At 53.5% G+C, this 27,874-nt stretch overlaps 1 protein-coding gene across 2 annotated transcripts; it reads left to right on the forward strand.

Moving 5' to 3' along the window:
• On the forward strand, nt 1-27,808 carry AHCYL1 (adenosylhomocysteinase like 1). Of its 2 annotated transcripts, XM_057375264.1 has the most exons (17): nt 1-314; nt 15,751-15,862; nt 16,234-16,377; nt 17,101-17,201; nt 17,663-17,765; nt 18,470-18,564; nt 19,340-19,446; nt 19,527-19,643; nt 19,786-19,849; nt 21,687-21,775; nt 22,215-22,285; nt 22,889-22,983; nt 23,060-23,158; nt 23,669-23,737; nt 24,697-24,775; nt 25,180-25,300; nt 25,906-27,808. In XM_057375264.1, the coding sequence occupies exons 1-17, from the start codon at nt 210-212 to the stop codon at nt 25,910-25,912; spliced, it is 1,578 nt and encodes a 525-aa protein (XP_057231247.1). In that variant the 5' UTR covers nt 1-209; the 3' UTR covers nt 25,913-27,808. The 2 variants fall into 2 exon arrangements, with proteins under 2 accessions (XP_057231247.1, XP_057231248.1); XM_057375265.1 differs by lacking the exon at nt 25,906-27,808 and having other exon boundaries at nt 25,180-25,304.
• The last annotated feature ends 66 nt before the right edge of the window (nt 27,809-27,874 follow it).

Below are 27,874 nucleotides of genomic sequence, written 5' to 3' on the forward strand. Positions count from 1 at the left end.
GCCCCGCCCCTGGCGCGGCGGCCGCAGTCCCGCCGCAGCCACCGCGCCAGCGGTACCGTAGTGAGCGTGAGGGACCGGCGCGGCCGAACCGGCCCGGGCCGAGCTACAGCCGCCCGGCTTAGTGCTCCCCGCTGTCYGCCCCGCCGGACCCTGTCCCGTTCCTTTCTGCCGGCGGCGGCGATCCGCCTCGCGTCCCCCGCCGCATCAGGATGTCGGTGCCGGAGCCCGCCGGCGGCGAGGAGAAGCAGGCCAAGGAGGTGGAGGACGCCGAGAAATATTCATTCATGGCCACCGTCACCAAGGCCCCCAAGAAGGTAGCGGGGCCGGCAGGGGCCGGCTCGGTGCGGGGGATCAGATCCTGGTTTGAGGGAGCAGCCCCCGGTTGTGGCGGGGGAGGACTCCCGGTTTGGGGGGAGCAGCCCCCGGGTGTGGGGTAGGAGCCCTCTTTTACAAGGACATAGCCTCCGATTGGGGCGGAGGGAGAAGCCTCACGGCTGTGGGGCGAACAGGGGGAGGACCCTGGGTGGTGGGGGTGAGAGCCCCCGGTCTGGGGGGGAGGCGAGTGGGAATAGCTCCTGGTTGGGCGGACCAGCCCCGGTCGGGATGGGGGTGCAGCCCCCGGTTTGGGGGAGAGATCACCGGTTGTGTAGGGGGAGACCGTGACCCGTCTCTGGGAGGAGCAGCACCACAGGTGGGGGTTTGCGCTGGGAAAGCTGGGACTGATCCAGTTTGGGGGTAACTGGGAAGCGGGGGCTGTCCCCATTCGGTAAAGGAGAGGGAGGTTGGTACCGGAGAGGGGGTTGGTCCGGTCTGGGGGTGGCAGGTATGAGCCAGGGGGCTGCTGGCCCGGTTTGGGATTGGGGTGGGGGAGTGTTGGATGCTGGGGTACAGCAACATCCAACATCCCCTGGCCCGCATGGGGGTGAGAGGAGGATCGGTACCGGCAGGGCAGGTTCTGGGGGGGCTGGGCCAGGCCGGGTCCAGCTCTGGGGACTGTGACATAGGAGTTCAGGGGAACAGGGTGACCCGGGAAGGGTGGGGTCCTTGTGTGGGACTCTGGGGTGACAGTGCTTAATGGTGGGGACAAAGCAGGGGGCACCTGTTATAGGGGAAGAGGCAGAAGCAGCAATCTGGAATCCAGCTATGGGTCATTCAGAAGGGTGGCTGGGAGATTTCAGAATGTTGAACTTTTTTKGGGATAGGGGTTCTGTTGGAAGTGTGGGTGGGAGCACATTTGGGCTCAGCAAGAGGCTGCCGAGTCACCTCAGTACCACTCCATCGCTGAAAGCCCCACAGGAGCTCCGAGATGTCCCAGTGCTGCTCCCACAACCCTGTGGGGTGCTCAGATGGCACCAAGGGTGGGCAAGCACTGTTCTTGCCACTGTAGCAGGGTGCAGGACCCCAGTGACCCRGGGAACTGGCCCTGTGCTCCGGGCTCAATGCTGAAATTCCAGTCCTGTCAGGGAGGCAGATCTGTGTTCCAAGCACCGCACAGATCTTTGCAGCTGAACATTGTGTTCCCCTCAGGGCTGCAGCCGCCTGGAAGCGGTGGACGCAAAGGCACAGCAGTCACAGGGAACGGGAACATCCTTATTCTCTGGGGGAATCTCTCCTGCCTGCGCTGGCCACGGGTGGGATTGGGGAGCATCTGACCCCTGGGAGGAAGGTCAGCTGGATTTGAGGCGTCATCTCACTCTGGGAGCAGGGTTTGGAGACCAGGCCCTGTTTATCTGGGCTGTGGACATAGCCTGAAGGAAGGAGYAGAGGAATGTGGGGCTGGGATCTGCCTCTTCCAGCAGTGGCTCAGCACAGCTCCAGCTCGGGGATTGTTTTTATCTTTTCATAACCATCGTCTCTGTCAGAGTGAACAGCACGAGGCTGCAGCCAACTGCTCTGAGGGGACAGCAAACTGCTAATCCCAGAGCATCCTGTGGAACCAAAATCCGTGTGGTAAAAACGAATTGTTCCAGCATCCTCAGAGGCAAGTTTGCTTGTGTCTCAGGGGGATGAGAGATTGTATCCCCAGAATTTTCTGCTGCAGACATGGCTGGTTGTGTGGTGTGAGGAGCCTTGGTTGGACTCAGTGGCTGCTGCAGCTTTTCCTGGCYGGGTGAGGATATTGAAGGTGCCCAGAGCGACACACGACATTTGAGGCTGATAACATCAGAGATGGGGAGCACGCTGGGCTGAGCTCAGGGAACAAATTGCTCCGGGCTCCTGTTTTCCTTGCCTGGCTAGTTCCTGCAAATAGYGCTGGGGAATGGCAGAGGCCTTGGCAGGAGGATGAAAGGCCGAGGAAGGGAGAATTGCACTCCTGAGATAAGCTGTTGAGTGCCCCCAGCTCTGATGCCTCAGAACAGGATCRCAATTAAACCATTAAAACTCCTTCTCATTCCCTGCCAGTCGAATTGACTTCTGAGCTGGCTGCCCCAGATCTCCTGGCATGGTCAGAGGCCAGTGGAGATGATGGAGTGAGATGATTTACCAGCATGGAAATGGTCAAGATCATTCTGTGCTGCTGAAGCAGCTCCCTCCTGGGTTTTTGGGCTCATTGAACATTGCTGATGCAGTTTGYGTGAGGCGTTTGAAGATGGGGAGGGTGGGAGTGTGGCCAAGCTCAGTGCAGGCTCCGTCTCTTGTGTGAATGGCTTTTCAGAGGAGCYTTAACTTGTGCTGACACTTGGGGAAAGTGCCAGTGTGAGTCCACCACCATCCAGCCCAGGACCTGCAGGAGCATYTTGGGTGCAGCTGGAAGCACATTGGCCCCTGGGTGCTGTGGAGAAGTCAGTGTCTCCTTTTTGGGGGCACCCGGAACTGGGAGCCAGCCCTGGGCATTGCTGCTGTTGCTRTTTCTTCCTCTCTTGGGACTTGTTTAAGGTGAAAAAGTGAAACGGCRGGAGGTAAGAGATTAAGAGATTTAATACGATCAGCTCCAGGTTGAAATAGGAGCTGACTCAGTGGAGATRAAAGGAGGAACGGGGTGGTTTTCCCACAAGAGCTGAGATTTCCTGGCTCTGCCRGAGCTCCCTTTTTACTGCAGTTCATGGGAATTTGAATAACCCCAGAAGAATAAGCCCAAATTGGTCAGAGCAAGGTGGTGCTTTGGCCAGGAGTGGTTTGCAGGCAGATGTGAGCGATGCCGAGCTTTCCACCTCTCCAGCCACTGATATGATGTTGCTGGGGAAGGTTGGGAATGCTGAGGCTTGTGGCTTACCTTGTTTAGGAGAACATGGATGCAGAGATAATGGGAGAGCTCAAGGGCAGCCGGTGCTCTTCCAGATCCTTGTGTGCCATCACTGCTGCGTCTGGGCATCTGCTCTCCTGCCTCTCTGGAGACTGCAGGTGCCCTTGGCAGCAGTTGCTTTCCCAATCCACGTCAGCCGGTTGGCGGAGCCTTAAACTCCCAGGCGAGCCAAGCTGTGGGTGCCCTGGYGTGGGAAGGACACGGCAAGCAGCACTGTACTTGCGGCAGGGCAGGGGGCTTGGCACGTCCTGTCCCTGGCCGTGTCCTTGTCCCTCTGGCATCGCTGTCTGTTGGGCTCCTCCACACCTGAGTGCTGGCAGACAGGTGGACRCTGCGGGCTGATCTTTCTCCTGGAGCATTCCTGGGCTCTGAGATGGGCTGAAGGCCCCGATTTGGTTGTGGGGAGGTGAGTTGGGTGGCAGCTCTGTGCCCCACAGAGCCGATGGTGGGTGCGTTGGGGTGGTGCTGTGCCCCTGCGGATGCCGGCTCCGGCGGGATCCCGCGCAGGCTGTGGCAGGGAATGCTAATGCACAGCGCTGCAGCTTTGCGGTGGCAGCGAGCTGGGCGCTGGCTGGTGTGGGGGTGGCAGAGATGGAGCAGGGAAAAGCTGGGGAGAGGGGGATGGAGCCTGTGGGGAGCTGCTGGYGCCTGGGGAGGGCTGGGTGTCCCCTCCGGAGCATCATTCCTGCTGTCGCTGTCTGCAGTGGCCTGCGGACTACTGACCTTGCTGCGGCCGTCTGCATCCCTTCCCTGCACTGCCCATTCCCAAAGACGTGTTCCTGCCCCACATTGCTCTGTCGTGACTCATCCTAGGTCCCTGCAGCTCTTCAGGCTGGGTGAAAATAATCCACCTTCACCTTCGGGCTGTCAGGGGGACGAGACTGCCCTTGTTTGTCCTGACAGAGCTCCTGTAACCATTCATTTTTCCTCTCCTTTTAATTTAATTCCTTAGAGTGGCTGCTCATAAATCCTCTGTGCTTTTGTGAGCCTGTCTGGGGCCATGACCACCGCCTCCTGTCCYGCTGTTCTGCAGGCAGCGTTCCGCAGGCACCCGGCTCTCCTCATTCCTTTGCCYAAATCTTCACTTCTTTGGCATCCTGGCTCTGTCACGGCAGTTTTTCCTTCTCATAATGAGGTGCCTGGGCTGRGATGAGTTGAACAGCTCATCATCTTCTGTATGGATGGCCTGAGATGAGTCTGGCCTTCCTGGAGGTGCAGGAAAACCCTAATAAGTGGGAAAAAACCCCCAGAGGGGTGTTTGGAGAAGAGATGAATTACTGGGGCTCAAAGCAGCCAGGTCTCTCCTGGTGCTGTGTTAAATGACAGAATKGTAATTTCTTTCTGTTACAAGTTGCTCTAGGGTCCTTCCCATTGTTTTGGTGTTTTGGAGGGTCTTCATGCTGTCCAGAGGGGAGGCTTGTCCCAGTACTCCAGCACTGCTGCAAGGCTAGAAGATACTGAATTGAATTATTGAACCAGAGGGTGGGAAGAAAGGAGGTTTTGGGGGTCTGAKGGGCACAAAACATCTTCAAAATGATGTGCCAGAGCCTGTGGCTTTTGCTTTCCCCTTCTCCTCCTGCATCCCTGCAGGAAGCTGTGTTTCCACTCTTATGCWGGCCCTTTGGAGATGGGAGAAGAGTTGGATATTCATTCTTCCCAATCTTCAGTAGCATCTCTTGTCATCTTTTGATGGTGTGGGAGTGGAGACCGTCCATCCTGGGAGCCCTCATCTCATGTGAGCAGCCAGTGTGGGAAGAATACTGGAGGCGGGAGCGCGGTGTTTTCTTTTGACCTTCCCCAAAATGCCAGGTTATCTTTTGCTGGGGATTGGCCTACCACAATACTTTTTTTGGGAGCAGTTTTCTCCGTTCTTTCCAGCCTGTGCAAATGTTGCAGTGAGTTCCTGCGCTCCCTGCTAGATGTTGAGACTGGGGTATTTTGCTCTGGAAATCAGCTTTTCAAGGTCAGGTTGGAGTTGATCCTTTGCAGGTGAGGATCCTGTCTGTGTTGCTCCTCTGAGGAGTCACTGAGTGCCTCATCCCAGATTTTAAAGCAGGAAAGGTGTGGGACTTCAGCACTCAGCCTGAGGGATTTGCTTRTGCCTGGCTGTGTTTTTATCACCGTGAGTTTCCTGCGGGTCGCATTTGCAGAGGGCTCGTTGTGCTTCCTGCTGAGCCCTTTGATCAGAGCTGCTTATCTGGAGCCTCTGGCTCACCTTCACTCAGCACATGGTGGTGACGTTCCAGGTGACTGTCCTGGGACATGCTGGTGGCCCCGAGGGCCTGCAGCSCATAAGACTTGTGCCAGAACTTCTCCCAGAGTGAGACTCTCRGTGAAACCATGGGTTGGACCCTTGAAGGGCTGGGAGAAGGGTCAGGGAGTCCCACCAAGGAGAACCATCMGCAGGGTGTGTGGAGCCCCTTCTCAAAGAACTTGATAATTCCAGGGCTTGGGCACCCTCGGCAGTGCCAGAATCCACTCTGCACCATCCGCCTCTGCCCACATCATCCCTGCAGGCTTCCCTGGCGTGGTTAACCCTTGGGAATGGGTGCTCTGGGACAGCTTGGTTGATGGCCCAAAGGTCCAAAGAGAAAGCTGCCACAGTTTGGGAATGGTTTGATTGGAATGGACTTTAAAGATCACCCAGTTCCACCCCTCTGCCAGAGGCAGGGACACCTTTCACTATCTCAGGTTGCTCCAAGCCCCATCCAACCTGGCCTTGGACACTCCCAGGGATAGAGCAGCCTCAGCTTCTCTGGGCACCCTCTGCCAGGTCCTCACCACCCTCATAGGGAAGCATTTGGGCTGTTTTTTTGGCAGCTGATCTCACCCCGTGGGTTCTGTGCCTCTGAGAAAGTGGGATGCGGAAGCTGAGGCCAGTTCTGCCTTTCGGAAGCTGCCCCCATTGCCCTGTTKAGTTGGGCTGCTTGAACTGTGAATTTTAATTACACTTTGGGATCAATACGGTGGCCTTGGTAACGAGCTTATTGCTGCTGCAGAATCTGTTTACTTCAGGTTGGTGACAGCCAAAGGCCTGAGGTGGCCGAGGACATGATGTTCCAGCTCCTTGAACAGKCTCCTTTGTAATTCGGGTGAGGCTCCCGCAGCCCTCGGACTTGGGTGCAGCTTCCCCTTGGCTGCCCCCACAGACCTGGAGCTGGCTGGCAGCACCCATTCCTGCCTGGCTGAGGAGCTGCCTGGATTCAGGAGCYGGGATTTGGGTGGGGGCTGCTGGAGCCTGGTTTATCTGTGTGCTGTGGGTGGAGGGGATCGCTCCTTCCAGCCTTTTGCAGTGAGAAGGAGTGGGTAGCCAGGAAAAGGAGGGTCCTTGGGGCTTTGCCTTCCTGAAATTCACATTTTGGTGTCCTCCTTCCAGATGAGGGTGAGATTCAGTTTTTGTCTGCTGTTTTCTGCCCTTCCTCCTTTCACCTCCCAACAGGGAGCCCCGGATTTCACACATTCCTGTACCATGGGGAGAGTTTTGCGTACAACCTGGGCATGTTTTGGAGCGAGAACCTCTGGCTGATCCCTATTGACCTTGGAGCTGTCAGCATCTTGAAGGCAGCACAGTGTCTCCTACATTAATGAATGTTAATTCTCCAAATATTCTGTGAGCCTGCCATCCCCACAAGGAAATAATTTTTATCCCTTCTGCCTCCTTTGAAAGAAAGGGGTGTCATGGAATCAGCCCTGTTTGCAGGAAAAGGTTGGCTTTGCTCTGGCACGAGTCAGTATCCCGGAGGGTGATGTTTGTGCTTCCTGGTGGTGATTTCTCTGATTTCTGAGCTAGGAAAAGCCCATGCTGAAACTTGGGGTTTCTGCTGCTTTGCCTCTCACTAGATGCATCAAAATCCAAATAATTTCCAGGACTGAAAATAATCTATTGGTAAATAAGGAATGGGCAGTTCTAGAGGAAATACCAGTGTGAGAGGCCTTTGGGACTCAGAACAGTGGGAGGATGGATTTCCAGTTTTCCAGATCAGGCTGCTCCCGTTTCCATGCTGATCCTGTAGGGTGTTTTCCCTTAAAACTGTGACGTAGGGATGGGGGTCACTCAGCTAAGAGTCATTGAGAGCAGCTGGAGCCTCTCCTCAGTGGGATTTGCTGTTTTGGTTTCTCRAAAGACAATAGAAGTCTTGGAATGCTGAGATTCTCCAAGGCAGTTTKAGGGGAGAAAAGGAGGCAGGTGGGGTGCCCAGAATGGCGAGTGGAGTGATTCCTCCTTCAAAACAGAGGGGCTGCTTTAGGATTATGGAGCAGAAGTTGGGGCTTCTCTATTTGGTTCAGAGCATGAGGTGTTGCTGAACGAGCCATTTAACAGTGCTTCCAAGTGTTCCCTTGGTCTCATACAGCTGTGCTTGGAGAGGCATTTTCTAATTAGTTTAAAAATTGATGCTAATTAAAGCTGATTCCCTCTCAGCTCTGACACACAAACACATTTCCATGGRCTTCCAGCTCTGCCAGCTGGCCCGTTGGAGGCTGTCAGTCCTCAGATTGCCCCATAAGCTGCTGGAAGTGATTTAACCCACAGGCATGGAATAGTGGAATGGTTTGTGTTGGAAGGGTCCTAAAAGCTCACCCAGTTCCACCCCTTGCCATGGCTCCCAAGCCCAGTCCAACCTGGCCTTGGACAGTTCCAGGGATGGGACAGCTGCTCTGGGCACCCTGTGCCAGGGCCTCCCCACCCTCACAGGGAAGGATTCCTTCCCAATATCCCATCTAACCCTGCCCTCTGGTGATGGGAAGCCATTCCCCTTTTTCCTTGCAAGGACACGGCCTTGTCTTGTCTGTGCAGTTCTCCCAGTGTGGTAGCTCCAATTAATGCTAATTATCCTRCTGTGTGCTGTGCTGTGGGCTGGGTGGGCACTGGGGATGAATCCAGAGGTGAAAAATCTGGGATGTCTTTAAGCCAGTTGCTGTTTCACAGTCACAGAGTCACAGAATCACTAAGGYTGGAAGAGACCTTCAAGATCTTYGAGTYCAACCCATGCCCAACACCTCAACTAAATGATGTTTGCCCATTCACGGGGTTTATGAGGTTAACCTGTGAGACACAAGCAGAGTTCACTGGCCTTAGGGATCCCAGACATTGGACTCCTGCAGTTCCTTCTGGGAAGGAGATAGCCCTCTGTGTTTCAGGAGATAGCCCACTCCATCAAAGCTGGCCGCAAGCCTTTGCCTTCATTTCTGCAGTCCAAGGATTAGATTCCTCCTTATCTGCTGGTTGGGGAGCTTTCCCTCTGCTCCTGCTGGAGCACACCTTTGACCTCCAGGTGTTTATGAGGCAGGATTTATCCCCAGTTACTATTTAACACTCAAAATGACATTTCTTTTATTGAATCCCTCCTGTTTATTTTTCCTTTAACTGGCATTTATAGTGATTCCCATCATGAGTGAAATCTTGTGGTGATTTCCAGCGTGTTAACCTTTGGAATGGGTCTGTTTCTTTCCTGGTGGTTCTTTTTTGATCTGCCGAGTTTTGGGATACATGTGGAAGTCCTTAATTCTCCTTGGACTCACAGAAACTTGGTTTTTTTTTTTTTCCTTAGTGCTTTACCCAATCAGCCCTTCCCTGGCAGTGGAAGATGGAGGCTGGGATCAGGGCTTGGCTGGTTTGCTTTGCCAGAACCTCAGTGCCYTTTTATTTCCTCGTTGGGAGCAGTGTAAAGGTTTCCAGGCAGAGATTTGGCTGTGATTCTTGCTCGGGGAGTCGACGGGGAGAGTGCCAGGCGGGTCTGTGTTCTCTAGGGAGAACAGCCTGCCCTGTGAACCCTCTGGGAGTGAGAGGGASAGATCCAGGAGCAGCAAATTCCTCATGGCTGTGCTTCCACTCACAGAGCAGTGCCCTCAGGAAGCTCTTCCAGCTGCACTGTCTGGATGGAGCACTTGGGGTTTCTTCTGAAAGTTGGGGGCATCACCAGGAAGGAGTTCTCCTGTTGCAAAGGCCGCACCTTGAGCAGAAACAGATCCTTTTTCCTGAGGATTGTTCCACTTCCAGCTCTCCCAGAGCCCTTAGTGCTCAGGCTGTGCAGGATCAGGAGATCCTTTCCCKCTCTTCCAGGATCCCTGTGGAATGGATGGGGCTGAATCAGTKGGCACTGTTAGGGAAAATCCCCCAAATTCACCCAGCCATGGRCTCTGCCTGGGGGCTCGTTTGCYRCTGAGCTGATTTGACCTGGGAATCTGGTGRTTCTTCCATGGGTTTGRCCATGGCCTYATTTGAATTTGTGCAGCCCTTTGCCAYCCAARTTTGTGCTGGCATGTGTGACYAGAGCTTGGAGGTGGGCAAAWGGGATGGTCTGAGTCACAGAGCCAAATCTGCCTCCAAACCCTCYCATTGCCAGCAGTTTGAGGATGAGGATGGTGMGTAGTCAGGGTGGGARCCTTGCTGATCCTGATCCCCCATCYSTCTGYTCTGAGTACCTCGTTTTTCCTTTCCTTCCAACCTTAAGCAATGCTGTGATCAGAAATACCTTTCCAGGATAACCTCACAGGAGAAGAACCCTAAAACCATCCATGACTGCCTTGCTGATTCCCACCCCAAAAATCCTTGTCCTGTGGGATTGTGGAGCAGGAGCTGTGTTCCCCTGTGTGTCCCCAGTTTCCAGCCTCATGTCTAGACACTGTGCTGTGGGAACAGGGGCTGGCTCTTCCAGCCTGCAAGCAGAGCAGAGGGGGCCTGAGGACAGGGCAGCCAAGTCCTTTAAACAAACCCAGTGCCCTGGCACGGCCACGGTGGGAATGGGGCCAGCTCCAGGGGCCAGCACGCTGGGAGCACACTGCCAGTGGGTTTGGGATGGCCTCAGTCCCTTGTCTGAGGGGGGCAAACATGGCAAACGTGGCAGTAGCTCTTTCCTTCTGGTCGGGAAGCTTGCACCTCTGGGATCTGAGTGACTCTGAAAACAGCATGGAAGAGTTCTGTCCCTTCCCTGAGGAGGGGGCTTGGGCAGAGCTGCTCCTCTCTTCTTTTTGTTCCTCTCCTCTCTTCTTTGGTTTGGAGGCAGATTTGGCTCTGTGACTCAGACCATCCCATTTGCCCWCCTCCAAGCTCTGGTCACACATGCCAGCACAAACTTGGATGGCAAAGGGCTGCACAAATTCAAATRAGGCCATGGCCAAACCCATGGAAGAACCACCAGATTCCCAGGTCAAATCAGCTCAGCAGCAAACGAGCCCCCAGGCAGAGTCCATGGCTGGGTGAATTTGGGGGATTTTCCCTAACAGTGCCCACTGATTCAGCCCCATCCATTCCACAGGGATYCTGGAAGAGMGGGAAAGGATCTCCTGATCCTGCACAGCCTGAGCACTAATGAAGGAAAAYACTGGTTATCTGACTTTTTCCCTCTGCTGATGAGGCTGAATAGCCCCATTGCCTGGAATGCCTCTGCCCTCCCTGCATGCTSTGATGAGTTATTCTGCAAATAAGTGGATTAAAACAACTTGTCCTTTAAAAATGCCTGACCCAGCTCCTTCTCGGGAAAAACCAGCAGCGCTCTGTGAGGGAACAGTCCTTCTGCAGATAAGGAATCCTTGGAGACTGAAACCTGAAGGTGCCCATCTCCAGGTGGGCAAAACCCAGCCCTGCTCTGAGCTGCTGCTCCTGGCTTATGTGGGAGCGGGGCTGCTGAGGAGGAGGATGCTCATTTGAGCTGGAAAACATCGCTAGCCTGGCTGAATTTTCAAGAATGACAAAGAAATGATGAAGTTAAAAGACAGGTCACGTCAGGGCTGCCTTGGCAGTGTGGGCATCTGACAGTGCCCTCCCAGCCTATGCCAGGGAGTTTTTGTTTTGGAGAAGTGATTAAATAAGGGGAACTGGCTGCTCTGAATAGTCCTGATCCCTKCTGCTGGTTTTCTGCAGTCAAAGGAAAGGTCCCAGGACTTGTGATCCTTCCAGGCTTTCTCCTGGGAGGGCAGAAATGGGTTGCAGATTCTCTTCTGCTTTCCAGGTGGTTGTGTGGCTGTAGGAAYGTGCTCTGCTCCCATTTTGCTGTTTCTCCCTGGGCAACTGTGCTGTGTCCTCACATCCACGRATGTGAAACTCGGAAGTCTGGAGGGTTTTAGATGGTTCAGTGCTTCCTGCTTATCTTGGGTGATGTGTGAAGCCTGCTTCTGTCCCCCCTCTATTTATCCAGGACAGAAGTGGCTGGGAGGGCACTTTTCCCATGGCTGCGGATGTGCTGATGCTCACGTTGTCCCTAATAAAAAAGAATAAAAAATAATAAAAAAAGAATTGCTGAGATAAACTTGGGGGTGGTAGGAGAGAGCCTGGAGCTGCTTCCCAGCACGTGTCCTTTCCCCTGTGGAGCCTGTGCCTTSATGAGCCGGGTCAGCTGTGAGTTGGTGGATGCTTTCCAAAATCTCTTTTCCTTCCACAACCTGCTCCTGCGCTCCCCCAAGGCTGCATGGGATGCAATCAGGGATGTGTAGCACAACAAAGGAGCTTAAGCGTCCTCTCTGGAGCTGTTCTGGGAATGGATGAAATGTTGAAATGAAAAGTGGGATTGTCCTGTGCAAGAGGGACATGCTGGGCTCATCTGTGCCCAGGGTAAATCCAGCTGTGTTTACAAATCCCTCTCCTTGGACTCAGGGAGTAGAATTTTCTTACTCTGTCAGCTCCAAAAACTGCTCTCCTGCTGACCACTGGAAAGTCCTTAGGATCAGCCATGGAGGATGGCACACCCTGCAGTCACGAGCTTCCAGTTTGGTGAGACGGTACCAGTCCAGACCTGGAATTTGTTTGCCCTCCCTATGTTGTAATAATTAAACAAAYGAGGCTACGTGTGCTGGGGACACTTGTGCTGCTGGGTTTGGCACCGCCCCACCAGTGTTCTCACTGGATTTATCCTTATAACCTAGGGAGAAGCTTGTTCAGGTGGTCTTCAGCTTCCTGGGGGTTTGGGATGCTCCAGGCAGTGTGGCCAAATAAGGTGGATAAGGACAATGTTCCCTCAGCTCCAGCTCCAGCCCTGGGAAGGGTGGTTTGTGCTGAAAATGAGTGCCTGTTGTTGGGAAGTGTCATAGCTGCTTGGGAATGGGCATAGTGACCATGGATTTCCCAAAGGGAGAAAGTGTCCTCCTGCCTTGGCTGGTGTGAGCGGAGCAGGCAGTGCCCAGTGAKGCTCTGGGAGAATTGGGCAGGAGATGGTGGATCCTGCAGTTTTCCCCCAAAATTCCTGCTTTTCCAAGTGACGAGCTGCTCATTTGGCCCTTTAAGTCTCCAGCCCCATCTCCTCCTTTTCCAGAGCAGTGATGCTGGAAACCTCTGGCTTCATTCCTGTGCAGGGAAGTGGGTGCTGCCTTGTTTTCCCTCCTCCACYATGAATTTCTGGGATGAAAAAATATTTTCCTTGCTCTTAAAAACCGTTGTGCTCCACCCGGTTGGAAAAGCCGCTTCCAGCAGGAGGAAGTTTGGGATGCAATCCGTGATTGTGCTTTTTGGAGCTGGACGGCCCCAATCCCGCTCATCCAAGCCCGCTGACCCTCAGCCCCCGGCCGGGAATGCCGTTCATTCCAATTCCCATGACGAGCAGAGGGATTAGGAGATTTTCTCTGTCTCCTTAATGCAGCTCGAGCRCCCGGCACGTGGAGGGCACTGGTCACGCACCTCTGCTCCAGTGCCTTGTCTGTCCTCCCTGCGCTCCATCCCCGCGCTGCCGGACACAGYGGTAAATTCCCGGGCTCAGAGGGGTTGGATGTGCGGATGGTTTGTTGGATTTGGGAACTGTTCRTGGTGTTTGCTGATAATTTTAGCCAGGGCAGATTTTGCTAAGCTGGGGAGTTCAGCTGAGCCCTGGTAAAGCCACGGCGGGGATTACTGGGGGTAATTCAGCACTTGGTTTGTCTAGCGCTTGTTTTCTCTTTCCCCTTGGATTCAATCCCCTCATTCCCATGTTTCTAGAACTGCTGTTTCTCTTGTGGGGTGGGGTTGTGCCTCAGTGCTGGCTCAGCAGCTGCAGCTGGAGCCCTGAAGGGGAGATGAGTTGTGCTGTGGGATGTTATGGGACTGGGGAGTGCAGCATTCCCCCGTCCCATCCTCTTCTCTCCAYTGCATCCCAGATGAGCTTTGCTCCGTCAGACCATCCAGGCAGCACGTTTCACTGCAGGGAGTTGCCTGTCCYGAGGCTCACACATCCTGGATGCTGCAAGCCAGGACAGACCTGCACCCTCGGCTGGAGYACTGTGTCTTTTGTTTTTTCCCCTCCTGGGTCACCTCTTCCCTGGAAACCTTTTTCTGAGATAGAGAAAATTCCTCAGCTAACACTTTAAGCTGTTTTAATGCCAGCAGCTGTTTTATGGAGCATGTTTTTTATACCCTCTGCTTTGATGAGCTGCCAGAGGAAGAGCTTGGTGTGAAGGGATGGAAATCCTGTATCCTGAAATTGCTGATACTTTTTCCCCCTTGGGAAAAAGGATTGTATTGGCCATGAGCAATACAGCAGTGGCACAAGCCGGTCCCARGCTGTCTGGGGAAGACTGATCCAAGCAATAGACCTGGAACAAATTCCAGCAACATCATTCCTTGGTGGGGAGCCTGCCAGCTCCAGCCACACACCCTGAGGATGATGTTGGTCCTGCCTGGGAGTGCTTCTACCCCTCGTATCCCTGGAGCCAGCTCTGCTGTGGGGATGGGGGTTGTGGTGCCCTCCAGCTCCACCCTCTGCCCTACCACAGGGATGSGGGTTGTGGTGCCCTCCGGATCCTCCTGCTGCTCTCCCATGGGGATTGAGGTTGCAGTGCCCTCCAGCTCCTCCCTCTGCCCTCCCACAGAGATGGGGGTTGTGATCTCTTCTGCATCCTCCCTCTGCTGTCCTATGGGGATAGGGTTGTGATGCCCTCCGGATCCTGCCCTCCTCATCTTCCCTCTGCTCTCCCATGGGGATGGAGGTTGTGGTGCCCTCTGGATCCTCCCTCTGCACCGARTGACCTCAAACAATTGCAAAACCAAACTGGCAATCTCCATTTATCATTCCTCTAATACAAACTGAAATAGTTTGCATGAAAATCCAGCTGGAGTCCCAGGTTGTAATGTGTCCAGGATGGAGGAGCTGGCTGGAAACCTTTCAGCAGCAGCACCCACAGGAATGCCTGGGATGCTTGGTTGGGTGTGGTGATGGATCTGATCTGTGCCAGTCAGTTCCTGGAAGGGATGMAGGGGTGCCACATCATCCCACCTGCCCTCCCTTTGAGCGAGCCATGGATTTTATGCCCCCATGTCCCTTCCTGAGTAGAATACCATACTGCTTTTGGCCCATCTGCTAGGATTCTGCAGAATTGTGATTAATTTTTCCTGCCCAAAAAGCAGTACTGGTGCTTCRGCCTCCCCAGCTCCAGCCTGTGCAGATTCCTCCTTTCTGGAATGGATCATTTCTACTAAATAGTTTCATTCTTCTCCCCTCAAAGGCTGTTTCCACATCAAAGCTTTCAGGGAGCATTTGGGATGACTGTGGCACGGAAAACCCCTCCTCRAGGCCACTCTGGGCTGCCTGTTTCCATCATCTTGATTTCTCCAGGACTCCTCTCGAGGTCTCCTGGGTCTTGGGGATGCTTTGTTAATCCCACTCCTTGCCATGACGTCTCATCCCTGTTAAATGGCAAAATTAGATCCTGCAGCAATGGGATCTGAGGAAAGGGGCCATGCTGGGGTTCTTTGTCAGGGTCTCCTACATGGCAGCAGGGAGGGAGGGGGCTGCAGGCTGCATTTGCTGCTGCTTTCCCCAATTCCCTTTCATCCCTATCKTTCTCTGGCAGGAGCAGCAATAAGGCCCTTTGCTGGCTGCACACCTGGGGTGAGCACAGCAGCTGAGCCATTTTGGGTTATTTTTCTTCTTTTTCTGGCCCAACACAGTTAAATTTGATRCTCTGGTAGAAGGTGCTGGAGCCTTGAGTTGCCTCTGGCTGAAAGAGGAGGCTGTTTTGGGGGTTCTCTTCCAATGGAAACATCTTGTCCTGCAGAGGAGGCTGAAAGCCAATGTAATGTCAACTTCTTTTTGTTGAAATGTTCTCTCTTGCTGAAGTTTTTTTCCTGTGCTCTTAGTGTCAGTTTTGGAAGGATGTGCTGTGTTTTTAACCTGCGGGATGTTCTGCTCCTGGGGAAGAGCCTAGAAGCACCAGGGATCTGTTGGGACCACCCCAACTTTCTTGCTGGTGCATTTTTGGGCAGAAATCTGCCCGGATCAGTTGAGGCAGGGGTGCAGGGGCTCTGCCTGCACATAGGATGTGGGTTGGACAGTGTGATTCTTGAAGGAGCCTTTGGGAGCTGGGAATGGGTTAAAGRGGATGTTTTAGGGTGCTTTTTTTATCTTCAGTTGTTGTGTCAAATCTGCTTTAACCTTCTGGTGGCAGTTGTTCAGACAGAGGAAGCGGGTTAATTTTTGGCATCTGTAGCCTTATATTTGGTGATGTTAATTTTTATGGACTGAAAGGATCTTGGATCCCGCAGCTTGGGAAGGTGCCACGCCCTAAGGATCACCTCCTGGTTTACCACTTCTTTCCTTTGCTCCCAGCAAATCCAGTTTGCAGATGACATGCAGGAGTTCACCAAATTCCCGACCAAGACGGGCCGTCGGTCCCTGTCCCGCTCCATCTCCCAGTCTTCCACCGACAGCTACAGCTCTGGTACGTGCCATGTCCTTCTCCTTTGTGCCATGTCCTTGTCCTTTTGTGTTCCTGTCTCAAATCCAGCATCAGTGCTGCACACACCCTGTGGCAGAATTTGTGCTGCTGATTGTACTTGGATGCTGARGGGATGATTGCAGGCATTCCCGAAACTAAGGGATTGATTGCCAGTTGATAATCCTGKTACCTCTGGGTTGTTTCAGAGCAAAAGAGTGCAAATTTCCTTCAGGGCGTTGGCTTTCCTTAGGAGATCAGTAGTTTGAGCCATGAGTGAAAGCTGGGAARGAAAACAGAGCAGAAAGCTGAAGGGTTTGAAGGAGGTTCCTGGGTTCATGAGGCCTGGTATAACACTMATTCCTCTTTCGGTTTAGCTGCCTCGTACACGGACAGCTCTGATGAYGAGGTGTCCCCTCGAGAGAAACAACAAACCAACTCCAAAGGCAGCAGCAATTTCTGTGTGAAGAACATCAAACAGGCAGAGTTCGGCCGCCGGGAGATCGAGATCGCTGAGCAAGGTACCAAGTGGACTGTGGGGCTTCTGGGGCTTGGGACAGCTTCTGGAGACCAGGAGCTGAGGAGTGGCAATTCCCACTCCTGCTACAGCCTTGGGTATCCTGTTTYCCCCTGAAATCAGTTAGGGAAGAGTGAGGTGTGCCAGCAAACGTTGGTRCTGTGTCCCATCTGTTTTCTAGCAGAGCAGAGCTCTTGCAGGATTTAATGTTTTGTTGGCTTTGGATGGACAAGGATTTTGCAACACATTCAGAGCCACGAAAGCTGAAAATCCCACCCCCKTCCCCTGGGGCTTGTGGGAAGCTGAGTTGCCATTTCCAGTGGAGTGATTGGGTAACTCTCCTTTCCTTTTAGAAGGGGAAGATAAACCAGGCACATTTAGAGCAGCTCTTTGGAGACGTGGCTCTGTTTTCAAGTTTAGGTGMTTCTGCTACTGCCACAGGGCTGGTAACTGTCCTCAGATGCCTTCCCTGGGTAGTGCCAGTCCCAGACCCCTCCTTACTTCTCTCCTTGTCCCTTGGTCGAGTGACAAATGACACTGGTGTTCTGGTCCCGTTTTGCACATATCTGCAAGGCCAGGGATGAGGAGTTTTTTTCCCTGCCTGTGTAACAGCAACAGTACAAAGTTTGGGGCTGGAGGTATCCTGGGAGACCCTGAAAGGAGAGGCTCTGTGGCAGAGGGGACCCTCTGGACCGAGCCACCATTAAAACCTCTCTTCCTTTTGCAGACATGTCTGCTCTGATTTCACTCAGGAAACGAGCCCAGGGGGAGAAGCCTTTGGCTGGAGCTAAAATTGTGGGCTGTACCCACATCACAGCACAGACTGCAGTGAGTGGCTTTTCTTTGGGGGTCTGGGTTGGGATGTCAGCTTTTCCTTGGGGAAGAAAGTTCTTTATCCCTTTGGAATGGGAGAAGGCACCTTCAGTGATCTGGAAGYATTTTGGAAAGGTCATGCTGGTGGCATTTCCCTAGGACAGCGTTTGGTTCCTATGGCTTCATGGCGGGGGCATCCCTGCTATCCCTGCTTCCTGGAGCATCCCTGCTCCCTGGGGCATCCCTGATTGCTGCTCCCTGGGGCATCCCTGCTCCTTGGGGCATCCCTGATCCCTTCTCCCAGGGCTTTCCCTGATCCTTTGCTCCCCGGGCCATCCCTGATCCCTGCTCCCCGGGCTATCCCTGATCCCTGCTCCTAGGGCCATCCCTGATCTCTGCTCCCAGGATTATCCCTGATCCTTGCTCCCTGGACCATCCCTGATCCCTGCTCCCTGGGGCATCCTCCTGTCCTGCAGGTGCTGATCGAGACGCTGTGTGCCCTGGGAGCTCAGTGCCGTTGGTCTGCCTGCAACATCTACTCCACCCAGAATGAAGTGGCTGCGGCCTTGGCAGAGGCTGGTGAGTGTGGCCGGGCCAGAGCCCTCACAGCCCCTCCTGTCTCCGTGGCCTGATCCTTCTAGGGAACGTTATATTCCTCTTCATTTGATTTGTATATATTTCATTTTATATCTATTTATGTTTYATTCTGTATTTATACTTTATATCTAGAAATATTTTAGAATAGGTATGTGTAAAAGTATATATATATGTATATAAAATATATAATATAAATGCATGAATATATTTATAAAATGCATATTGATGTATTTTACATAAAATATAAATTAGCTATAAAGTATTAATAAATAAATATAAAATTTTAAAAGCAAAATGTATTCTAATTTTATAATTAGTAATATTTAAATTCTATTTAATTTATTTTTATACTATTTATTAACTAGTAACTAGTATTATTTATTATTTATATATATTACTATACAATTTATTAATTCTAACTAGTTTTATTTTATTATTATTATTATTCACTTTGTTTGTTCTTTTTTAATATATATATGTATATAAGATTTTTYTATTTCTGTCTTAGGGAATTTATATTTTTGGGGGATATCTCCTTGGGAGGGATGGGCAGGTCTGATCCTGGTGTGGGCTGTGATGTGATCTCTGCATGGCCCCTTGGCTCTTGTGTCCATGTGTTTCTGGAGCTGGCCAAGCAGCAGAGAGCTCTGCCAAGGCCAGTGAACTCCAGGGTTCTGTTCTTTCAGGTGTTGCTGTGTTTGCCTGGAAAGGGGAGTCGGAGGATGATTTCTGGTGGTGCATTGACCGCTGTGTTAACGTCGATGGCTGGCAGGCCAACATGGTGAGGAGCCTTCTCCAGCCTTTCCTCTTCCTCTGCTGAGTGCTCGTGGGGGTCCCCACCCTTCCACCCTGGGGCTGTTCTGGGAGCYTGCTGGCCTTGCAAGGGCCTCTGGTCCCTGTTAAAGGGGGGCTCCTGGAGAGTGGCAGCTGGAGATGGGTTGGGAAAGGCCATGGGAATGGCAGGAGCTGCAGAGATGATGTCCTGAGTTGACGCATCCCAATGGCAAAGGACCAGCTCCTGGTGGAGCTGCCATGAGCCAAGAAATGGGACCTCTTTGCCCCTACAGGAGCTGCCCCAGCYGCTCCTCTCTCAGCACAGATCCCATCCACCTTCTCTCCCAAAGCTGGGATCATAGTGGGGACCTTTCCCCTGCCAAAGCTGGTGTCCCCCCTTGGTGCATGGTCTGTGGTCACCAGTGATGTGTCTGTGGGCTGTGCCACCTCCCACAACCTCTCCTCTCCCGTTAGCTTTCAGGGCATGAATGTTGTGGCATCCTGAGCTCAGCCTAGTTAGTGCTGCCTGTGGTCACTTTTCCAGGCTGCAGAGCAATAGCAGAGGCAGAAAATCCTGTTAGATCCAGCAGCTCCACACAGGGGTAAGGAATCTTGGTGTTTTGGAGGAGCCCAGGAGTCCTGGTCCCCAGGTCTCCCCCTGAACAGCCCTCCAGCAGTGCCTGAAGATGCTTCTCCAAATCCTTTTCCCCTTCCTGTCCGCAGCCAGTGCATTTCCCAGTGAGAGGCCTGACTGTCCCTGTTCTTCCTTGCCTGTTTTCTAGATCCTGGATGACGGTGGCGATCTGACCCATTGGGTTTATAAGAAATACCCCAGCGTGTTCAAGAAGATCCGGGGGATTGTGGAGGAGAGCGTGACCGGTGTGCACAGGTGGGAGCTTTGGGAAAGCGGATCCAGAGATCTCAGGGAGTTGCTGCTGCCTGCTCTGACCTGCCWCTGTCCTCTCCCAGGCTGTACCAGCTCTCCAAGGCTGGGAAGCTCTGTGTCCCAGCCATGAACGTGAATGACTCAGTCACCAAGCAGAAGTTTGATAACCTATATTGCTGCCGGGAATCCATCCTGGATGGGTGAGTCCAGCCCTTTTCTTGACTGGTGCTTCCACGCGAGTGGGTTTGGCTCTGGCTGCTCCGAAGCAGAGATCAGGTTCTGCTGCTTTGACCTGGCTTTGGGCTTGACTGATCCCAACACAGGTCTCTCTCTGTCCCCTAGCCTGAAGAGGACCACGGATGTGATGTTTGGAGGGAAGCAAGTGGTGGTTTGTGGTTATGGGGAGGTGAGTTCCATGAGCTGTGCTGGCCTCCCCCGAGCTCAGCACTCTGCACTTCCCTGTGCAAAGGCCACTCGCCCTTGCTATAAGGAGTAGATCCAGCCTGGTGAGCGGTAACCAGGAAAATCTTGCTGGAATCTACTRGGAGCATGGAGATCAAGGATTAGATTTCCCAGTTTACTGCTGWTTAACTGGTCTGAACAGCCAACAGTTGCTGGGAACACTGGCCTGAATTACAACTACCCATGGGTACTGCCATCTGCTGTCCCTGGCCCGGGTTCAGCTCCAGCCTGGCTGGCACTGAGCAGGGCAGGCGGCTTCTCGCTGGGAATAATGCTCTGGCAGAGGCGAATTGTATAATGAGCTTGTAACTGATTCTACCCTGGAGGAGCTGGGAGCTGCCACCTTCCCTCCATCTGTGCCCGTCCCTCTGGGTGTTTATYTTCCTGTGCTGTGCAGGTCCTGGCAGGAGCTGCAAAGGCTCTTCCCAGCAGGATCTAGCTCCCTAATTTATTTAGGCACCAGTGGACCCAGCTTTGCTCAACCAGGAGACTGTGCTGGCTCTCGCCCAGGGCTCTGCGCTGGTGCCTGCTTCTCCAGCCAGGAGCTGTGCTGGGCGTTGTTGTCTCCAGGGCCCGTCCTGAACTTTATTGGACTTCTTCAAAACAGGAGGGTCACAGAATCATAGAATCCCAGACTTCCAACCCATATTTGGGTTGGAAGGGAACTTGAAGTTCATCCAGTTCCAGCCCTTGCCATAGCTCCCAAGCCCCGTCCAAYCTGGACATGGACACTTCCAGGGATGGGGGAGCCACAGCTTTTCTGAGAATTCTATTCCCGTGCCTCCCCACCTTCACAGGGAAGAATTCCTTCCCAATATCCCATCTAACAGTGCCCTCTGGGAATGGCAGTGGGAAGCCATTCCCCCTTGTCCTGTCATTCCATGCCTTGTCCAGAGTTCCTCTCCAGCTCTCCTGGAGCCCCTTTAGGCACTGGAAGGGGCTCTAAGGTCTCCCTGGAGCCTGCYGTCCTCCAGGCTGAGCACCCTCAACTCTCCCAGCCTGTTCACCTTGAATGGTTTCCCCTTTGGATGTGGGTTGGAGTCCCAGTTTGCTCTGCCTGGGTATGTTCAGTAGACCYGAGGTCCAAGCTGGGTAACAAATGAGGTTCTCTCTGGAGACGTTTTTAGTTCAGCACCTTGTTGGTCAGAAAACGGGGYTGAGCTCAGCCAGGTGTTGGTGTGGGTTGGTGGGGAGAGCTGGACTTTGCTTTAATTTTCCACTGAGGTGAGGGAGCTAGTCCGAGATGCTGTTGCAGGCACCCTGTGCTCCCTGTGCTGATGTGGGCAGCATGGGATGGAGGATCTGCCCCTGAGGAGTGCAGGACAGCTCTGAAATCCTTTACCTTAAAGGGAGTAGTGTTTGCTTCTCCAAGCTGCCTTTAATTTTTGCTTGGAGAAAGGCTCCTGCAGTGAATGGGCTGTGCAAGCTGTGAGAGCGTTGGRTCGGGAAAGCTCCTGGCCTTGGACACTTCCAGGAATGGGACAGCCACAGCTGCTCTGGRCAATCTGTGCCAGGACCTCACTACCCTTACARGGGAGAAYTCCTTCCCAATATCCCATCCAACCCTGCCCTCTGGCAGTGGTGTGCTGGTGGCCTTGGGCGAGGAGCTGGCCTTGTGGCAGTTGTGCCACTCACCAGGTACATCCTGAGCTGCTYCTGCCATTGGCAAGTAGCTGGGGTGAGGATCTTGCAGCCTGGCATGGGCTTGGGCTGTTTAGGGAATGGAYTGTAGCACAAGTATGTCTGTGTCCCGCCTCACTGAGATCCTTTTGCCTCGGCAGGTTGGGAAGGGATGCTGTGCTGCCCTGAAAGCCCTGGGAGCCATCGTGTACGTCACAGAGATCGACCCCATCTGTGCCCTCCAAGCCTGGTAAGGTGTTCCCATCTACATGGGTTACATGGGTTATCTCTGCTGCCTGTCCTCTTCCAAGCCCTGCCACAGGCTGGAGTGGAGCCAGGGGGATCTGTGGCTCATTTTGGAGAACATGCACCTTGTTGGGGTGTGATGGGGAAGGGCTGGGGCAGAACAGGGATGGGGTACTGGGCAGARCGTGTTTCATTGGCTGGTTTGGGGAGGCTGCTCAAGCCTCTGCTCCGCACATTCCTGGCTCCTCTGACATTTCCAAGAGTGGGTTGRACACCTCTGTTGCACAGTCCTCTCTTGTGCCACTGGTGTTCATGGAGGGGTAGAGTAGAGCCTGGGCTGCTGCCCGAGCAGTTGTGAGCTGCTGAGATCCCTCATGGCCTGGGTTGGAGAAGGAACAAGCTTCTCCTCCTCATGGTGGTCCCTCTCCCCCTTATTTTGCCAGCATGGATGGATTTCGGGTGGTGAAGCTGAGCGAAGTAATCCGTCAGGTGGATGTCGTCATCACCTGCACAGGTAGGGACAGAGGAGGTCGGAGCAGGCTGAGGAGCATCATTCCCAAGTGGGGTCTCGAGGGAGCTGGGAATGCAGGGCTCTTCACTGCTGTGGGCTCCTAATTTTCTACAATAGCTGGACTCTGCCAGGAGTTTTTCCCCYGATTTGCTGTTTGACCACAGTTCTGGAGCAGAGGGACATCTCAGCCATGTGTTTTCTGCATATTTTGGGATCTCCTAGAGCCTGGTTAATTCATGGGAGCAAAGATGAAAGATTTGGGCCCTGAAACAGTCTCCCCAGGGAATGGTCACAGTCCCAATCGTGCCGTAGCTCAAGGAGTGATTGGACAATGCTCTCAGGCACAGGGTGGAATTGTTGGGAATGTCCTGTGCAGGACCAGGAGTTGGACTTGGTGACCCTTGTGGATCCCTTCCAGCTCAGGATATTCCACAACACTTGTGTCAGGTGTTCTCTGCTCTCACTGCCAGAAGGGCTCATGTCCCAGTGAAAATTCATCTGATGTTGCCTCAAGCTGAGCTCCTCTGACTCGAGTTCACGGAAGGAGAAAGCAGACGGTTTATGCTCCCACTGCTCTGCCATCAACTGTGCCCTCTGTGCCTGCAGGGAACAAGAACGTGGTGACCAGGGAGCACCTGGATCGGATGAAGAACAGCTGCATCGTGTGCAACATGGGCCACTCCAACACCGAGATCGACGTGGTGAGTGCCGGCCCTGCGGCCGTGCCCACCCACCAGCCCCTGCTGTGACTCCAGCCTSTTCCTCCTCCTCTTCCAGACCAGCCTGCGGACGCCGGAGCTGACCTGGGAGCGGGTGCGCTCCCAAGTGGACCATGTCATCTGGCCGGATGGGAAGCGGGTGGTGCTGCTGGCCGAGGTGTGTTGAGAGCTAGGCCATGATGCTTTGGACTTCCGTTGGGAAATCACAGATTTAGCCAGGTGGAAAAGTGATGGAAGGAGCTTCTAAGCTCCAAAAAGGGTTTTTGATTTATTTTATTTATTTTTTATTTCCTTTTCTTGAGAGGGGGGTGTGTCATGTCCCACATGTGACCACAGAGGTGCCATCTGGCTCTGTTCTTGGAGCTGGGATTCATCCCACTCAGCCAAACCCCMTCTGTGCAGGGTTTCCCAGGTGTTGGGTGGCTCCCCTTCCCCTGGGAGCTGTTCTGGCAGGAGGAGAGGCTGGCTTTTCTAGGGACCACAASATTCCCCTGCCTCAAAGTGAAGGGTTAAGATGGAAACTGGAGCAGAGTTGGAATGCTCTGGTCACCATGCTCTGGTTCCCTGTTTCCTAGGGAGGGGGTGGAGGCGAATCCCATCTGGAAACTCAATTTGGTTTGCATTTGGGAGCATGGCCAGCTCTGTGCTCACTCCTGCTTTCTCCCAGGGCCGTCTGCTCAACCTGAGCTGCTCCACGGTTCCCACCTTCGTTCTCTCCATCACAGCTACCACGCAGGTCTGTACACGGGTGGAGGATGCTCTGGGTGGGGCCCTGCACAAGCCTCGGGGTGGGGATGGTTKGGAAGGAGCTGGGAACCTGCTGGGATTGGTCCTTGGGATGGCACCGGTGCCAGAAATACCATTTTGTCTGGGCTGGAGTTATTGCTGGCATGGACTCGGTGTTTTGGGTACAGTGGTTTCATGGCACAGATCCTGCTGGGCTGGAAGACAGGTTTAAGCTCCCCCCAGACAGGTTTAAGCTCCCYCCAGACAGGTTTGAGCCCCCCTAGCATGGGTTTAACCTTCCCCAGCACAGATTTAAGCCCCTCTAGTAGAGATTTAAACTCCCCCAACATGGGTTTAAGCCCACCTAGCACAGGTTTGAGCTTACCTTAAAGCAAGGCTTTGTTTGGGCTGGGAACATGGAGGGGACTGGTGGCACTGGGAGCATGGAGAGGGATTGATGGGTCTGGGAACACAGAAGGGACTGGTGGGTCTGGCACTCGTGGGGAGTAGTTTCCTGTCAATCCAAACAGGGGACAGGGAACAGGCCTTTGTTTTGGACTTGGCTCTCAGCAGTGGGAGCCAGCACYCAGGGATTGCAGTTTTCATTTCTCCTGAAGGAATGACCTTGGTTTTTGGACGCTGCCAGTTTCTGAGGAGCAATCCCTCCTTTCCCGTGTTCCTGTGTGGTTTAAGAGGAGCACAGCTGCTAACCCTAAACCATCCTCATGTTTTTCCCTGGGGTGTTGAGCCCCAGGAGCTGCAAACAAGCTGGGTGACATCTCATCCCTCCCTCCAGTGGGATTATGAACACCCAGAGAGGGACATGTCCATGGTGGGAGCCTTTCCCTCAAGGCGTGTTGGAAATGGTTGTGCTGTCCCTCCAAATCCTTCTCTGCCTCTGTGAGCTTTGTRCTGCCCAGGTCGGTGGCCATTCCTGACTGTTCTTGGTTATCCCTGTGCTCTCCACAGGCTCTGGCTCTAATTGAGCTCTACAACGCTCCCGAGGGCCGGTACAAGCAGGACGTTTACCTGCTGCCGAAGAAGATGGGTGAGTGAAGGAACTGACTTTTCCCGTGAGGATCTGTGTGCCAGCAGTGTCAGCAGAACTTAAACCTGGGCTGGGAAACACTTCCCWAGGGACAGTGAGTTCAGGGAAGCCACTAGAGGCAGTGACCTTAAAATACGTGGGGGTTATTTGATTTATTTTCTGTAGTGCTCTGCAGTGTGGGAGGCATCCTGTATCTTGCAGCCTCCCTTCTCGGGGATTTTTCCATGCCCTCCTTTTGCCTTTGGGGTCACATCCAGCCCAGGCTTGGGCTCAGTTCTGCCCAAGGCTTTGGGTGATGGTGAATCTAGGGTTCAGACCCAGCCAGACCTTCCAATCATCACCATCTCAGTGGGTGCTGAGGAATGGGGACTCCCTGATCGCCTTTTTCCTGTTCCTGTTCCCAGATGAGTACGTGGCCAGTCTGCACCTGCCGTCGTTCGACGCCCACCTGACGGAGCTGACGGACGACCAGGCCAAATACCTGGGACTCAACAAAAACGGGCCTTTCAAACCCAACTACTACAGGTGAGAGCTGCAGGGGCAGGAGCTCCCAATTCCCCACCCAAATTGCTATCCATTTGGAGTTCTGCCTCCAGCTCCRGGGTGTCCACCAGCAGAAGGATGTGGAGCTGCTGGAGCGTGTCCAAAGGAGGCCAAGGAGAGGTTTTGAGGGGTGGAGGCCCTCTGGGAGAGATGGGAGTGCTCAGTCTGGAGAAGAGAAGGCTCCCAGGAGAGCTCAGAGCCCCTTCCAGGGCTTAAAGGGGCTCCTGGAGAGCTGGAGAGGGACTGGGGACAAGGGATGAAGGGACAGGACACAGGGAATGGCTTCCCACTGCCAGARGGGCATGGTTTGATGGGATATTGGGAAGGAATTGTTCCCTGTGAGGGTGGGGARGCCCTGGCACAGGGTGCCCAGAGCAGCTGTGGCTGCCCCTGGATCCCTGGCAGTGTCCAAGGTCAGGCTGGRYRGGGCTTGGAGCACCCTGGGACAGTTCAAGGTGTCCCTGCCCTGGAATGAGATGGGGTTCAAGGTCYCTTCCAMCCCAATGGAATCCCCTGCCTGGGGGATCCCCTTGCCCTGACACAGCAGCAGCTCCCGTGTCCCTCACTGTCCCTTCCTTCTCTCCTAGATACTGACGGGACCATACCCATGAAGGACCAGACCACACAAGGCAACATTCGAGAGATTATTTTTAAAAACAATTTTTATTTTGGTTTACCTTTTTTTTTTTTTTTTTTTTTTTTTTTTTTTTTTTTTTTTTTTTTTTTTTTTTTTTTTTTTTTTTTTTTTTTTTTTTCTACCACCAGAACCTGTTTTTACATTTTATCTGTGATTTTAAGGTCAGGTTTTCTTTTCTCCCCCTTTTCCATGATCAAATCCTTGTCTGATCTTGCCAGACAACCTGGAATTTGCTTCTTGCTCTCATGTGGCTGAAGCTGCTGATTCCCAGCTCTGGCTCCAGGAGGGGTTTTCCCTTTCCTGCTGTGCCCAGGGCACTTCATTCCTTCAGCAATGGTTTATTTTTGGCTTTTATTTTGTATTCTTTCCCACCTTTCCAGCCCACGTTGGTCTCAGCCGGGCTCCCTGCGGATCCGGAGATGCTCTTCTACCTTATCTTCTATTTCTTTGTGTGGATTATCTGCAACTTCTRAATTGCCTTAAAGAGCCCAGTTTTAGCTGCTAGATCCCTGCTCCGGGCGCTTCCTGGGAGCAGAGTGGGGCCTGCAGGACACGTGGCCAAGGGGGTGACAGTGCCCAAACCCAGCCCAGGTCCCTGTGCTGAGGTGGCCCAGGCTTGGTGGCCACTGGCCTGGGTTTGCTGGCCACCTGGGTCCAGGGGAGTTCAGTGTTTCAGGGTGCTAATCTGAATCCGGATGGGGGTCGCTTCCCAGCATTATCCTCATCTCTCCTAGGTTTTTTTTTTTTTATTTTTTTTTTCTTTTAGCCAAACTGCACCTTAATTGAGTTCTAAACTTTTTTTTTTTTCCGTTCGTTTGTTTTTTTCTTCCTGTTTTCCTTTTTGATCCTTACCGAGATGTTTTAGAGGGCGGGGATGTTTTTAAGAGGAAGCACYGGGGGCATTCCCATCTCCCACTGGGAAGCGCCGGGTGGTGTCGAGGGTGTCTGGGGTGGGTTTTGGGGGTGTTCCACTGTTTTTTTTTTTTTTGAGCTGGATGCAGAGATGAGCCTTCCCCCTACCCCAGCCTGGCCCCTCTGCTCCCTGTCGCTGTTTTCCTCACCCTCTCCTGGTGTGTCCCAGCTGCTCCCATCACCTCCTCCATCCCCTCCCTGTTGCCATTTCTCTTTCCCAGCTTGTCCTGGGGTGTGGGAATCTCCTTCCAACCCACTGAAGTTCCTTTTGGCTTTTTTTATCCTCCCCACATCTCCTCTTCCTTCCTTTTCCCAAGGGAGGGAAGGAGCTGCTGGTACCTCCCAGATCATGGAGCTGCTCCTGCCCCGCTTTGGAGGGGTCCACCCCAATTCTGGGGAATTTGCAGGTCTGGGGGTGCAAAGCTCCTTGGGGGGCCAGGAGATGGAGAGGTGCTGGTGGCTGAGATCATCCCCCTGTCATGCCCTCCTCCATGTCCTCTGACTGTTCCTCTTTCCCACCCTGCCTGGTCTCCTCCTGGACGGTCGCTCCGCAGATTTTGGGGATCACCTGCCTCGCTCCCCCACAGATCCTGGCGATCACCTGGGTCCCCTCCACCATCCCCCAAACCTCACTGGGGCCGGCTTAGTGAGCTGGGATGGGCGTTTGTGGGAAGTGATTGGGAGCATCCCCCCTTCCCTGTGAGCCCCCCACCCGGGGGTCCCRGCACCCCCTTCCCACCCATTCCGGGTGGGATCTCGGCGCAAGGGCTCCGTGTCTGGACAAGCCATGTCGGGGGAGCCTGGGGGTGATGGCGGCGGCGGCAGCATCGGGCCGGGAGGGAGAGGTTTATTTTGTATATGAATGATTTTTAATGAATGCAATATTAATCCTTGCAGATGAGCAATAAATCATTAAAGTCTAATTAAACTATTAGCAAAAATGAAGCGCTTTTGGTTGTGGGCGGTTTATTTGGTTGCTTGGGGGACCTTGAGTTGTGTCCGAGCCC

The sequence above is a fragment of the Malurus melanocephalus genome, unplaced genomic scaffold (assembly GCF_030028575.1).
Source record: "Malurus melanocephalus ecotype Western Australia unplaced genomic scaffold, MMel_1.1 scaffold_243, whole genome shotgun sequence".
NCBI classification, from domain to species: domain Eukaryota; kingdom Metazoa; phylum Chordata; class Aves; order Passeriformes; family Maluridae; genus Malurus; species Malurus melanocephalus.